Source organism: Eublepharis macularius, chromosome 5, assembly GCF_028583425.1.
Source record: "Eublepharis macularius isolate TG4126 chromosome 5, MPM_Emac_v1.0, whole genome shotgun sequence".
In the NCBI taxonomy this organism is placed as follows: domain Eukaryota; kingdom Metazoa; phylum Chordata; class Lepidosauria; order Squamata; family Eublepharidae; genus Eublepharis; species Eublepharis macularius.
Window position 1 is genome coordinate 27281980 of NC_072794.1, and position 14926 is coordinate 27296905.

At 39.8% G+C, this 14926-nt stretch overlaps 1 protein-coding gene across 1 annotated transcript in view; it reads right to left on the minus strand.

Annotated features, from left to right (window-relative positions):
* Positions 1 to 14926, minus strand: part of RALGPS2 (Ral GEF with PH domain and SH3 binding motif 2) — a 129486-nt gene that overhangs the window by 100045 nt on the left and 14515 nt on the right. Inside the window, exons 3-4 of the mRNA XM_054979565.1 lie at positions 3286 to 3336; positions 1693 to 1776 (exon numbers count right to left, since the gene is read on the minus strand). Coding sequence (XP_054835540.1) covers positions 1693 to 1776; positions 3286 to 3336 — 135 coding nt within the window. The remainder of the gene's footprint in view (positions 1 to 1692; positions 1777 to 3285; positions 3337 to 14926) is intronic.

Consider the following 14926-nt stretch of genomic DNA (forward strand, 5'->3'; position numbering starts at 1 on the left):
CCGGAACACAGTTCGGGCAGTTCCCCAAAGAGGTCACATGACAGGTGGCCCTGCCCACCTGACTCTCGGCCACTTTGGGCCTGTTTCGGCCTGGATTGGGGCTGACACGGCCCAGATTGGGCCTCTGACAGGTGGTGGATCACTCTCCCGCTCAGCAGCAGCCCGATCCTGACCATTTTGGGCCTTTTTTCGGCCATTTTCAGCCCCTTTTTGCCATTTTGGGCCCAATTTCAGTCCTGAATTGCCAGGATGGGTCCAAAACAGCCAGGATAGGTGATGTCAGAGGGCGTGGCATATGCAAGTCAGTTATGCCAATGACACACTTCTTCGAGTCAAGGGGCGTGGCACATGCTAATGAGTTGTGCCAATGAGTTATGCTAATGAGTTCCTCCAGCTCTTTTTCTACAAAATGACCCCTGATCAACTCTAATTCCATCTGACAATAAATAAGAGAAGCAAAAACAGAGAGAGCAAGATGAGTAAAGCAAATAAAATTCAAGCAGAAAAATCTTCCAATCAGTAATTTAGGAAAATATCTTACCAGCCCCGGAATGAAGCAGTGATTTTGCTTTATTAAACTGACTTAGTTTCAGACAAACTACTAAGTTTGGACCTCCTTATTGGATAATGTAATCCACTGTGGTTTAAAATAAACCAAAAAACAGTGCTCCATTAGACAAGAAATTCTAGCCAGTAGCACATGAGCATCTCTCTCTGGAACAGCAGGCTTGTGACACTGTTCAAAAACCCAAGTTTATAAGAACTCAGCTTAAGATTAAAGCTAATTTTTGTATGTCTGTACTTCTGAGTAAAGATGGTTCACAAGACATTTCCAACACATGGTTTACGTTATGAAAGAAGTTTTGCCCTGAGTCTCCCAATCAAATGTGTATATTCATTACTAGAAACTAGAAGGGAGAGGGTGCACAAAACCACACCTGGGCACCCAAACTAATTGCAGCCCCCAGGTCTCAAGAAGGTGGTGAAAAATACTTTCTTTTTCCCCAGCTCAGAATTGTGTTCTTCTTCTACCTTTATTGGGAGGAAGGGGCATCAGAAACTGACTCCCTCCTCCTCTCAAACACTGTTCCAGCAATAAGGGAAAGCATATTACGTCCTTGATGTTTGAAACCTGTCCACCCCCACTGTTAGTACTGTGTGTAGATCTGTTCCTACCACACCTCTGCCTCCAAGTACAATGCTCTCCCCCAAGGAACCAATGGCAGTCATTTTGCTCTAAAAACTTTATTTTCAAGTGATAACAGAAATAGCCTGGCTGCTAAATTTCCATGATTGCATCAATAGCCAGTCTGTACAGATTCTTAAAAAAGCAGCTTCAAACCTCTATCAAGAAGTCATTTCCCTATTTCATAAAGAGCATCCTCATGACTCAATACTGAAGGCTAGCCCATAGCCTTTCCACAAGAAAAGATGCAGAACTGCTACCGTATTCTAGTTCATCATTCAAAATATGGTTCATTGGTGACCAGGGCTTTATTATTTACAAATAAGCTCAACCAAGATAGAGTTAAGACAATTAATCCACACCGCAGCGAGGGAGAAAAAAATGCTTCAGTCAAAACCTGAGCAGCATTTAACAAAGAAAATATTAGATGCCATTCTTTAAAATTCATGCAAATGGCATGCTTTGATGCCTGCAGTTAGGGCTCTACAACCAGAATGGAAACTTACATGGTTGAATCTTCTTGTAAAGGCAACTGCATTTGGAGCAGAGCTGTATTTCTCCTTTTTATTCCAACCACAACTTGACAGCTCCTGGATAGAAAGCGAGAAATAGTTTCGGACTGATATAATTGTTTATCCCCATCATGTTTAATGTCATTATACATATTTCTAAACATAAGACCAGTTCTCTTTTATCGCTGAAGGCAAGCAGGCCGCAGAATAAGACAGAAAACCGAGAAGAATGTAGTAAGCCCTGATTAAACTGTTTTCGTTGGATAGAAATGAGTCTTTTCCTCTTAAAGTCTGATGTGCTTCACTTTAACCTATGGCTTCAGCAGTACAAGGAACTTCAGGCAGAAAAATACATATGCACACACACACAAGCACGGTGTAGAATTTGAGAAGATTTTGAACCCAGGGCAGGAAATGCCAGTCTTGCATCTTCTTATTTTAACATTTCTGTACTTCCCTTTTTTTTCATTTACATTTTAACCCATTTTAACCCATGTACTTTTGCACTGTACTTAAGTAAAGCCAATCTCTACTGATTCTCGGTTTATGAAGTGTCAGAAGCTAAATGCAGAAGCTCAGTTTATTTCCAGCCTCTCTCATCAGGATGCTTTTAAATTGGTTCATTGTGTATTTTAATCTATTTTAGTTTTGTTTATTGGATTATTGTTTGTCTTTGTAAATTGGTTGCTACATTGCTTGCTAGCTTAAATCCGGGGAGATACAGTGGAACAGAATTTTTTTTAAAAAAAGCAAATACATAATCACTGAGACAAAGCATTTTAAACCTTAACCAACAGCTCACCAAGAAACTCTCCACAGGGCACCTGCTTGAAGAGGGAGCACTAATGTCTAAATAGAACACTGGCTGCCTAAGAAATCCAGTTTTTAAAAGTGTGTTTTGTTGGGGAGGTACTATGGTCTCTGTCCCTAGCCAAAGACTTAAGGATTATTTATAATTTTTTTAAAAATTAAGAATAACACGAAGTGAATTTGAAGTAGGCTTTTTAAAGGTCATAAAAGCAGTGGATATGGGGGTGACAAGCTTCTCCCATCCTGAACAAGATATTGATTGGCTCCATAACTGGATTGTGGGTATGAAACCCTTCTGTAAAGAATTAATTTTTAATCTAGACAGGAAGGATGTAGTTTCTCACAAATGAAAGGAAAACGTTTAAGTTCAATTCATGGTTAATTATTCTAACAGAGAGCCCTTAGTTAACATGCATGTTTGGATTCATAGAATCATGAATGTTCCCTTCTTATTTAAACTCATGCAGGAAAACACAATGACTTCAAAAGATTGTCTTTGTAGCTGGTATGCAGGTGAGCTCTAGGATTGAAAAGACTAGAAATCTGGACAAAATACACTTCATATTACCATTACTGATCCAAAGCTATATCTAACAGTTCATTTTTCAACCATATTCATAACATAAGGTAACATCAAAGTTTTAAAGCCATCTGTTTCAAAGTCATAAAAGGCAGATAGCAAATTTTTAGTTCAGAATATACACATTGGTTGACATCAAAAGTAAGCCAGACCTTATTTTATGCAAAAACCAAAGGGTTTCACAAAAACATACTTACCTCTGGTTGAATAGCTTTAAATACAGGAATATCCATTAGTGTTATCTGCCCCTTAAAAAAATAAAAAACATGGTATGAGTACTCCCTTTGAGGATAGGTTTGCTTTTTATAGACTATAAAAATGCTGTCAGAATGAGGATGTTCCTTCCCTACACTTTCCAGTCCATGGCCTAACGCTGACTCTGCCACAACTGGATGATGGAGGATAAGCTCATAATGAAGTTTACCCAGTTCGTGCCTATGGTTGCAGTGGTATGACTGTTAGGAAATCAGCAAGGCAAAAAAAGGTCCTTGATTTACAGCACAATTCAAACTGGTATAGGAAATTACACTGGGATCTCTTCACATCTTAAATTTTATCTACAAACATGAAGCTCCAAACTGGATTTGACCAATAGTGTAGGAAAGAAAAATATACATCCCACCCACCACCCACATCTTCCCAATCCAAAGTACCCCTTCCCATATGAAGAACTGCTATTAACCTCACTTCTATATTTTCTCTAGTGGGTCAACCGCTGGAGGAAGGGGCAGCTTAGAATTTTTTAGTCCCTCTCAAGGAACTCTTAAGAAAAATAAGTGCTAATGATACAAAACAGTTAGTTAAATAAAACAAATGCAGAAAGTGGTGGGAAATAAACAATGGATGCTCCAATTGGGATTTGTGTTCTTTATTAGCAATGAGCAGAGCTCCAGAAAGCTTTCTTTGGTCAATGGAGCAACAAAACAGCAGCTGACATTCATTTTAAACACAAAGGGATATAAACCTGTACCAACCTAAGAATCACCCTGCTGGCCACCCCATGGTACTCTGAAACTATCATTATTTATTTAGCATATTTTTATCCTTTTTATCCAGCTTGTGAGGTAGATTAAATTGAGAGAAAATGAATGGCCCAAGGTCACCCAGAAAGTGTCATGACAGCAGAGACCTGAAACTGGATGTCCCCTGTCCAAGCCCAATCACTATAATCAAACAGATGCCCATGAAAAGCCAAAAAACAGGGTATGGAGACCTAAGCTTCTCCCTGATGGTGACTCCAGCAAGAAGTATTCAGATGAACACTGAATGCCTCTTGAATGTGAAAGCTCATTAGAGCTAATAATGGTTAGTTAATAAACCTATAATCTATGAATTTGTTTAATCCCTTTTTAAAACCACATAAACTAGAAGAAGCCACCACTTCTTAAGATAGCAAATCTCATGATTTAATAAAGTATTGTGTGAAAAAACTCTCTACACTAATCATCATTAGCTTTCCCCAAGGCCTAGCACTATAGAGGGTGGGGAGATTCTCTACCCATTTTCTCCATACATAATTTTATAAACCTCATACGCCTCTCCGTCTGTTATATTTTTCTGTAGGCTGAAAGCCTTACTAGCATAGAGGTTTTTAAAAAAGATAATCCATAGGGATGCCTACAAAATGTTTACCCGACCATATTTCTTTCCTACATTTAGGATTCAGAATTACTGAAACTTTTAGTAGAAATATAAAAGTGCCCAAATCTGCAGTTATTCCAGATTTCTATTTTTTCTGCACATGCTAAAAGTAATGATGATAGCAAAATAAAATTAATATCCAGAAACCTTTGTTATTTCCAGGAAAGTGAATTTTTGTTTTAAGTAAAGACAAAAATAATTAAAAAATATTATTTAAAGGGGAAAAATTAATGTGCACTCTCAAGGTGCCTACACAAAATCTACAGCAAACATTTGAAATTCTTTGCCAGAATGGCAGAGTGGATGATTTTAAGGCATAACTGTACTATACAGAACACAACTAACGGCATTGGCTCATCCTAGTTATTACCCATACAAATAGAACTTTCCTACAGAGATGACTGCCTCCGTTATGTCCTGCTTATGCATCTTTCATAAGCATTTGGCCGGCCTCATCTCAAAATGGGCTACTGGACTATACGGACCTTAAGAATCATCTAGGAATGATCTATTAAGGCCACTCTTACTTTGAAAAATCTTGGCTTTTTTCTACAAAACTGCACTCAAAGCAGCAGGCAATATCAAGATCATTTTTAAAAGTACAAAATCAAAGGCAAGAAGAACATGACATAATACAAAAACAACCATTAAAATGACTATTTCTGGCCAGAGCAGAAATCAAAGCCAAGACTAAACTTTTTTTTAACGGCAGTAGGGACTTTTCTTGCCAGCACAGATTAAGCAAAGAGCTTACTGAGCCTTCCTGTGGAGAGCATTCCACAACTGTGGTGTTTCTACTAAGGATGTAGTGTTCAGTGTCAGCTGGCTCGAGATTTAGCTGGAAAGTTCTCATGTGAAAAAATGACAAAGTAGTAAACTGTTTCATTTTTCATAGTCTAATCTAGGAGGTTGGGATATACCTGAACCATAATCCTTAAAAACAAATGTAGAAGTCAACTGCAATGAAGAACTCACAGAAGGATCATCATCCATACACTGTCCTTTTTTTAAAATTCTGGCTTTCAACAGAATCATATCGAGAAAACCACCCCAAACAAAGCTAATATTCACTATGGGTCAGTTTCAGATACCAGATGGCATGCTTCTCATCTTTCTTGTAATGCCAAAGTAAACCTGAATCAGGCCTTGCAACTTTGCTTAAAAGCTAAAATGAACAAACCTGTGTTATTTGATTCTGATGCAGCAATTTTCAACTTTAAATTCCTCCATTTAAACTATGTATCTTTCAGTTTTATTGGCCGAGAACTTCACTTCAGCACTTACTTCTCTAAAACCTTGTATGTGAACTTGCACTCCAATCTTAAGACCTCCTGTAGTTACCAGAGTTTCATAATGTTTATTGTATTTAAGTATCTTCAGATTTGGTCATGTTGGGAATTAGAATGTGTGATGCCCTGGATTTTAGTTTTTCTAATTTAATAGTTCCAGCGTTTAAAAGGAAGACCTAATAATAAGAAGCAGTATTTTTAGTATTTAATAGTTCCAATAATAAATGGTACTAGTTTAGATCTGGGTAAATCCTACATTGTCAGCACAAACAATGTACTTTTTTCATTAGAGCTTATTTCAAACTAGCCTCCCCTCTTCTGTTTGCAGCTTTTATTATAAATGCATCTGTCTAATGGATGTATAATTCCCACATCTGATGAAGTAGGCAGTGTAAAAAAAGTTTATACTGGAATAAATTGTTAAGTCTTTAAGGTGCCCCTGGACTAATGTTATGTTCAGTCAACAATAAAAAGTGGTAAATTATATATTAGCAGTTTGGCAAGACAGATCTTTCTACAATCCTGAAAACGCTCCAGATTTGCAAAAAATCTGCTATTTTTTTTAAAAAGCAAATGATAAAAGGAACACCTGTACTTTTAAGAAATGAATACTCTCAGTGGCTGTTGCTAGGTAACCACAATGGTATTGCCAGCATTTCAGATTCGATTTATGTTAGTAATGGGGAAGGGGCAGGACCCTTTCTAGGGCTGTTTTGGCCTTTGAGGGAGAACTCAAGGGCTACGCCTGGCAGCAACCATTGGGCAACTTGCTACCACCCAACTTATATTATTCACCCAGGCTCCGTTGCTGCTACTGTTCAATAGCAGCCACCCCACAAAAGCCAGCATTGCATAGTGATTAGAGTTGCAGACCAGGAAATGGGAGAGCTATGTTCGAATCCTGACAGTGCATGGAAGTTCACTGGGTGACCTTAGGCCAGTTACACATTCTCAGCTTGACTTACTTCATAAAGTTGTTGTGAAAATAAAATAGAGGAGAGGAGAATGATCTATGCTGCTTTGGTCTCCCACTGCAGGGACACATGGAGTATAACTGAAAATGGAATGCAGATAGAAAGTAAGTTGGTTGGCAGGTGGGAAGGAGAGGAGGAAGGAGGGAAGGGTGAAGATATGGGGGTTTCCAGGAGGAGGGAAACAGAAAATAGCGTGGAGAAGGGAAACCATTTAAAGTGAGGTGCCCCCCACAAGTCACTGAAGGTCCTCCACCGTGCAGAGGCCCAGCAGCTGGCACTACAGAACTAGGATTGCCAACCCCCAGGTGCGGCCTGGAGATTTGCCATAATTACAACTAATCTCCAGACTAAGGTCAGTTCCCCATGGAGGGTGGACTCTACGGCATTATATCCTGCTGAAATTCCTCTCTTTCCTAAACCCTGCCCTCCCCAGGATTCACCCCCAAATCTCCAGGAATTTCCCAATCTGGAGATGGTATCTCTGTGTACAACTGGGCCAAGGTTTGCCTGGGGAGAGGCAGCCTGGAGAAGAGAAGGGAAAGCTAAAGACAAGGATGAAGCTAAAGATAGGTGGATGGGAAGGAGAGAAGGAAGCAGGAGAAGGAGAGAGGCTATGGGGGCTTTCAGGGAAGAGAAAGAAAAAAATGTGGAAGGGAAAAATGAGATTCCCCCTCCCCACACAAGTCCTTGTGGGTCCCCACTTGTACCATGCTATTTCTTACCAAGATCATCCACTGAAACCTTATAGGTGAACTTGCACTCCAATCTTAAGACCTTCTGTAGTTACCAGAGTTTCATAATGTTTTTAGTTCTCAAACTATGAATATTTATGACTGCTAATCAAATGGTATAGAAATTTATGTTGCACATCAATATCTTTTAACTACCATCTTTTGCTTCTGGAAATTTCTGGACATTTGACCTTCAATTAAGCCATGTTCAGCAGTATGATACTTAGTATGATACTCAGTATTCATATAGACTGAGCAGGATCAAATAGAAATCTGCCGCCAAAACAATGTGCAGAGCAAATGGGATAAAGGCAGCATGGACATATGTTTTTCAATGTGCTCCTAGGTTATATAAAAATTCTATTCAATTGCAAACCAAAACTATTATGCATATATTCATATTTCCAAAGATATATACTTAAAATGAAACTTTATTAATCCAACAATCCAACTTTGTAACAAGTCAGAGCAAAACCAGAATTTATAAAATGATACAAGATTACTAGGCCATGTCCCCCTCTCTCTAACTTCTGAGAACTATTTCAAGCATCACTGTTTAGATGACTTGCAGCAATGGCACTGCTCAAGGTCGGTATTAAATCCCCTTGTCTTCCTTTTATTGGACAGCCTCTAAAATTGCTCAGCGTTTTGTTATATATCTGAAAGAGCTTTTCAAACATTTTCATCCCTACAGAATTCTATAAAAGCATTAATTTCCTTGTCATTCCGGGGAGCCTGTTTCTGCCAATTTTTTATACAAAAGAATTAGTAAGGAAATCTGAAGTCCACTCAGGCTCCTGTTGACCAGAGAAACTGATAAACTGTCAAAACTCTAACCAAAATTTAAGTGATTGAGGAAAACGTGATGAAGAAAGAAGAGATAAGGTTAAAAATTTACCCACGATCTGATCAAAAAGTTAAGCTAAACTAAAATGAACTCCCTAAACACAGTGTATTCAATATTTAAAGTACAAGCACTCTCAGAGCAAGAGAAAATCTTCATACTAGTATTTTGCCTAGCCTTATATCTCTTTCTCAATGTCATCGGTCTCCACGCTTTCAAATTGGCATTAGAACACAATATTCCAATTACCACAATGTCACCGAAAGTCATGACCTATGTGAACAACTAAGTCACAATACCCTGATACTACAAGTACGCAAAAAATTACCATGGAATTTTTGAGGTGGATTTGTGAAGTGGCCTGCAAGCAACAACACAACAAATGCATGGACATGGTGATCTTTACAAATGAACAAGTGTCACATGAAAATACTCCATGTTGTAAAGATAATGTTTAGATCAGATATAACACTTCAAAGACTAGTAGACTACTAGACTACAGACTACTAGACTGTGTATGACCAGCAAAAAACTCAGGGATGCTAAAGAATCTCATCTACCTTTCAGGAAACAAGTTTCAAGATCCTTGATTGCCTCTTCAATCCCTTATGAAATACACCTCACAAGTCTATTATACATACTTGAAATGAAGATTTGGTCCGTCCCCCCCACCAAATAAGCCTCCAAGAAAAAGGTGCCATCTTAAATCTGTATACTACTTACATGTACAGTAATAAAAAATATGTTGTGTATACACTGTTTAGGGGCGACTGTCTTACATTCAATGGTGTCTTCCTCTCTAATAAATCCAGTAACTGATAAGCTCATTGTGGTAATGAATGCAATAGAAAACGGCATAAATCAACCTCAATGCCCTGACCTGGATAGCTCAGGTGAGCCCGATCTCATTAGATCTCAGAAGCTAAGCAGGGTCAGCCTTGGTTAGTAAGTGGATGGGAGACCTCCAATGAAGACCAGGGTTGCAGAGGCAGGCAATGGCAAACCACTTCTCTTAAGTTTCTTGCCATGAAAATCCCACCAGGGGTTGCCATAAATCAGCTATGACTTGATGGCACTCTCCACCACCACCAACCTCAACATCCAAATTTAATTTAAAAGCAAATGTCTGGTCATCATTTACTTAGAAGCTTATTAATAAATATGTTTCTTATTTATTTATTTTTAGACTTTTATACTGCCTCTCCCTGAAACAAGGCCCAAAACAGTTTACAGCATTAAAAACAACTATTATTATATTAAAACTGAAAAAAATCACTAAAATTAAGGGGTTCCACAAGTATACAACCCATAGTAAAAACACACCCACACACACAACCAGGTGGCAAAGATTCCTTAGGCCTCTTCCGCATGGTGAACTTCACATTGGGCTTTCTGGTATTCAACCAATGAGGATTGAATCTGCTTAATTCATCAGTTCTGGCTCCATACTACTTCAATTCTATAATTCTACACAATGAAGGAGTTGAATGGAAGTGGTGTCTGTTTTTTTTATTTCTGCACTAGAAAAATGCCCCAATTTTGTGTGGGCTTTGAGGATTGGTCAGTTTCCTCCATGGATCAGCTGAGGAAACTTACAAAGCATTTTTTGTCTTCTTTTAATGTACCAAGGTTGCAATACTGTAATGTTGCCGTTTAAAAAAAAATAAAGGAAAAAACTTGATTGGTTGCCATTCCACAAATGAGGTTACAGGAGAATAAAGGGGAGGGTGAAAGGCAGGGCCAGGACTCACAACAAAGAAAGCATTCTGCACTTCAAAAAAGCCCCAGTTTGACTTTGATGGGGCGGGGGGGAAACATTGGGGTAGGTGTGCAGGGAGAAAAGCTGCAGAAAAGCTGGGGAATATCAATACTGCAGCAGTTGCAGCTTTTTTTTTGTGTGGAATGCAAAAGAGTCTGGGAAGCAGTTTGGAGACTGAATCAGGGTAAAGTCAAAAAGAGTCCAGTAGCACCTTTAAGACTAACCAATTTTATTGTAGCATAAGCTTTCGAGAATCACGTTCTCTTCGTCAGATGCATGGAGGGCATCTGACGAAGAGAACGTGATTCTCGAAAGCTTATGCTACAATAAAATTGGTTAGTCTTAAAGGTGCTACTGGACTCTTTTTGATTTTGCTACTACAGACTAACACGGCTAACTCCTCTGGATCTATGAATCATGGTATTTTGACTGTGCACAGAAGGCTGATTCTGCACATGTTGGACAATGCACTTTCAATGCACTTTAGCAGTTGTTTGGAAGTGGATTTTTTGTTTCACACACGAAAAATTCAGTTCCAAATGATCTCTAAAGAGGATTGGAAGTGCATTATCCAACGTGTGTGGAATCAGCCAGAAGTCTGGAGAGAAAGTGATGTAGTATGGGGCCTGAAACGATGAAAAAGCCCCGTGTGGAAAAAAGCATAGTTTAAAAGTTCTTAAGCCTCTGAATTTTATTAAAAGAATTAGATATTCCTGCATGAGAGTAACAAATAAAAATGGTGTTAATCCTTGAAAAAACTGAGGTAGTCTATGGAATTTGGTATTTTATAGCATTACTCCTTACTAACACCTTCTGAAAAGAGTAAATAAAAGCACACAAATATTTACACTACTTTTGATGTAAACAGACTGAAAAGTAAAATAATCAGAAGGTCTTTCTAATATTCCAAAAAGTATGCTGTTTGCAACCACTCCAGCAATCTTTCTGGCAACTTTTTAAACAATTCTCCCACACAGCGTCTGCACATGGGAAAGGAAAAATTGTGGGTGTTACTGGAAATCGAAACAACTCATACCCCTGTCTCTTAGAAATGCAACACACTCAGCAGGAGCCACATACCTAGGCAACAAGGCAGCTATTTGTCGAGCAGTGGTTGGACGCTACACTGTGAAGCTTTAAATTAGATCGAGTTACAGCAATAGAATAACCTACCAAAATGCAACACTAGTTCATACCCTTCACTAATCAACTGCTGATTTCATGACTGGTATTTATGTTTCACACTCATATAATTTTTCATTTAATATATATATATATATATATATTAATCTTTTTAGATGGTACCTGCATCCAGCTGGACAGGGTAGGCTCAAAGATATTTTGCTGCCACAAGCAGGGCAGCAATGGGATAGGTACAGGAAAGCCCATCCCTTCTCCCAGCTAGTAGCAGCACGGGAGGAAGACAAGTCCACCTCTGGAACTCACCTTGCAGTGAGGCAGTGGTGCAGGAGAAGGCAACACTAGTCACCTCCTCCCACATCACTGTCCTCATCAAAATGTAGTGCCTCAAGTGACTGCTTGGATCACCTGGATGGTGAACCACCCCTGGCATTTGGGAATAAAATATATTTTATATACCATGCCATATGATGTTTTCAAGAAAAAAACACCATCAAGAAATCAAGACACTATCAGCCTGTGGGTGCTGACTGTTCTCAACCTTTATATTCTTTCTTGTGGTAAGAAAAGCTCACAGGACAGCACTGGCAGTTTTGCTTTGATTGCCAGAAGGTGCCTAATAGCCTCTGATGTCTGCTGCTATTTGTCTGGCCTGAAGAAGATTGGTGACATCAGCCCTTGTTTCCATGAGGATGCTATCCAAGGTTTGTCTGAATAGCTTGCCCTCTAACAAGGGTGAAGCAGCCAGGTTAGTTTTGCACAAGTTTGCCTGCAAGCTCTTTACAGCCAGGCCACCACTCTAGAGGTGAACTGTAGAATCAAAACCTCCAGCTGCCATGAACAGGGATGCCTTAATAAGTTTCTGAATTTACTCTTGTCATGTGGAGTGACTACTGACAGCAACTTTCCTAGATCAAAGGCTGAATTGGCAAAGGCTGTTGGTCTCATGGACTTTGCAGTAGGCGAATTTTTTAGGCAGCATGATGTCCTTGAGGGAAGCCCCCTATATATTAAGGTACAACTACCATACAATATACATGGTGTCAGAAAATCCTTTCTGATGCCTTCCTACCGGGGAAAATCACTTGCCCTTTTCTTTTAATTTTAAGGATGGCCCTGTTGAAGACCCTCCATCCCTTCATTGAGTTCCAAAACTGATGGCTTTGGGCAAAAAGGGCTGCAAATCTTCATACACAAACAAGGGGTAGAGTGCTGATTTTTGATCACTATTCTCTTTCTTAGATGCTTCCACCTTTTCCCTTGTGCAAGTAAAGATCAGACATTTCTGATTTTAGGGACATTATTTTCCCTTTTTGAGGCCAGTTCTCAGAAACCAGGCTAAATTGCAGACTTCTACACTGCCTTGGGAAGCTAGATCCTTAACCCCAAGAAACTGGGTCATAGGTGCAATGGAGTATGTGGCCAAGGAGCCCATTTCCTAAGCCTCCAGATGACTAGTGGCTGATAGAAAGGAAGCCTCTGCTGCTTGTAGCTACTATAGTCTGAAGCCCTAGAGGAGTAGGCTGCTAAGCCACTGCCTATGTATATAAGCCATTTCTTTGATCCAGAGAGTCTCTGGATCAAAGGAGGAAGGACCGAGAGGAAGGTAACATTTATTTCCCTCCTCCTGTGCCATCTCTTACCTGGCTCCTGCCACTTACAATTACTGCTATTCATACCTGCACCCTACTTCCACAGGTCATCACACTGCACTGCCTCCTCCTCAATGGCTGTTTTTCAAGTTCTCTCCTAGGGCTCTGCTGATTCCTCTTCTTGCTGTTCATGAGAGGTGCTCCAATGGCAATTCTGCTGGGGGAAGATGTCCAGCAAATCTCCATCTGGTAATGAGTCATCCTTGCTGAAGAGCACCATGTCAGCTCAGCTCCTACCATAGTAGCTTAAGAACAAAGTGCAGCATTTTTTTTTTACAACCACGGGTCAGGGTGGGGGGATAGGGGAGTAGAAAAAGCAGAAACGCTGGAGGGAAAGAGAGGCCTGTGGCTAGCTAGGGAGCTCTACTATAGAGGGCTCTGTACAAGTCCTGTGTTTGCTCCTGAGCAGAGAACTCAAAACATGGTGGTCTCCTCCCTATTGAGACAGGAAGTCCAGTGATCTCTCACATTGGGATTTAGACACAGGATGTTTCTCGAATGAAAATGATCTCCTTCCAGTGTGCACAGGAAACTGAGGGTGCTTGAAGCATTTATTTGATAGGCAATTTTGCCTAAGCGAATTAACCTTCATTCTTGATTTACATGTGATAATACTGGTTAGCTCAGATTGTTATGAAGAAAATAAAGAGCCATTTCACACTACAAAATATGCAAGCAACGCAATTACAATATTTCCCCTAACCTGCATGAGCCCACTCCTTTCTCCTATCACGGAGGAGATCACTCAGAGTGAGGATTGTGCAAGCCAGTGCTACTCACTCTACAGCTCACAGAGAGCTCCATTCACAAGTACTGTCAACCAAAAGAGCCACAGGACTGCTATGCCACCCCACCGAACACACATATACAATATAACTATTAATATTATATATAATCCCCTTTTTAATTACCAGATTACTTCTGAGCATGTAGTTTTCTCTCTCCCACCGCTGTTTCTGGCATAAGAGGAAAGGTTTTTCTCCTTGCCTTCTCCATATGAGACACACCAGCACAGGAAAAAGACCATGAAATTGCCAGAGTTCCCAGAGGAAAGCAAGCTAATTTCAGAGAAAGGGGAATAAAGCTGCATTCAGCTTCCTTTTTTCCCAGGTGGGTGCCATCGTGGTAATAGTTCTACTTTCTCTTCTTTGCAAACCAGCTTTCTTTCTTCTTAAACTGGCACTTGAGATGAGAGTGCAGAGGCTGCAGAGAAGGGGGTGGGTTTTTGGAAGGGACATACCCTTTATTTCCACCCTTGGCCCACAGCCTGCAATTCACAGCTTAGTCCTATAGTCCCTGCAGTGGTGGCTGTCTAAGAAGAAACTAGTGGTCCATTTAGTCCAGCATCTTTTTCTCTCACTGTGTGCACTCAGTTACTCTGGAGGGCCAACAACAGGCATACTGGAGGCCTTGCCCTGATGTTGCCTCCTGCCACTGATATTCAGAGGTTTATAGTCTCCGAATGCAGAGGTTCCCTTTGGTCACCATGGCCCCTTATAGACTTATCTTCCATGAATCTGTCTAATCCCCTTTTATTTTATATTTTAAATGTTTATCAGCTACCTTTCTAACTTGCACGAACGTAAGACATCTTACAACACATAAGATAAACATTTTAATCAGTTGTTGTGTAAAGAAGTATTTGCTTTTGTCCATCCTGAATTTATTTTTATTTATTTATGTTATTTTTAGCCCGCCTTTCTCACTGAGATTCAAGGCAGCTTACATAGCGAGAATCAGTATAGTCATTTTCAAGGATGTTTCAATAAGTAATGTGATACGGTATATAAACGCAAATTTACAAAGGT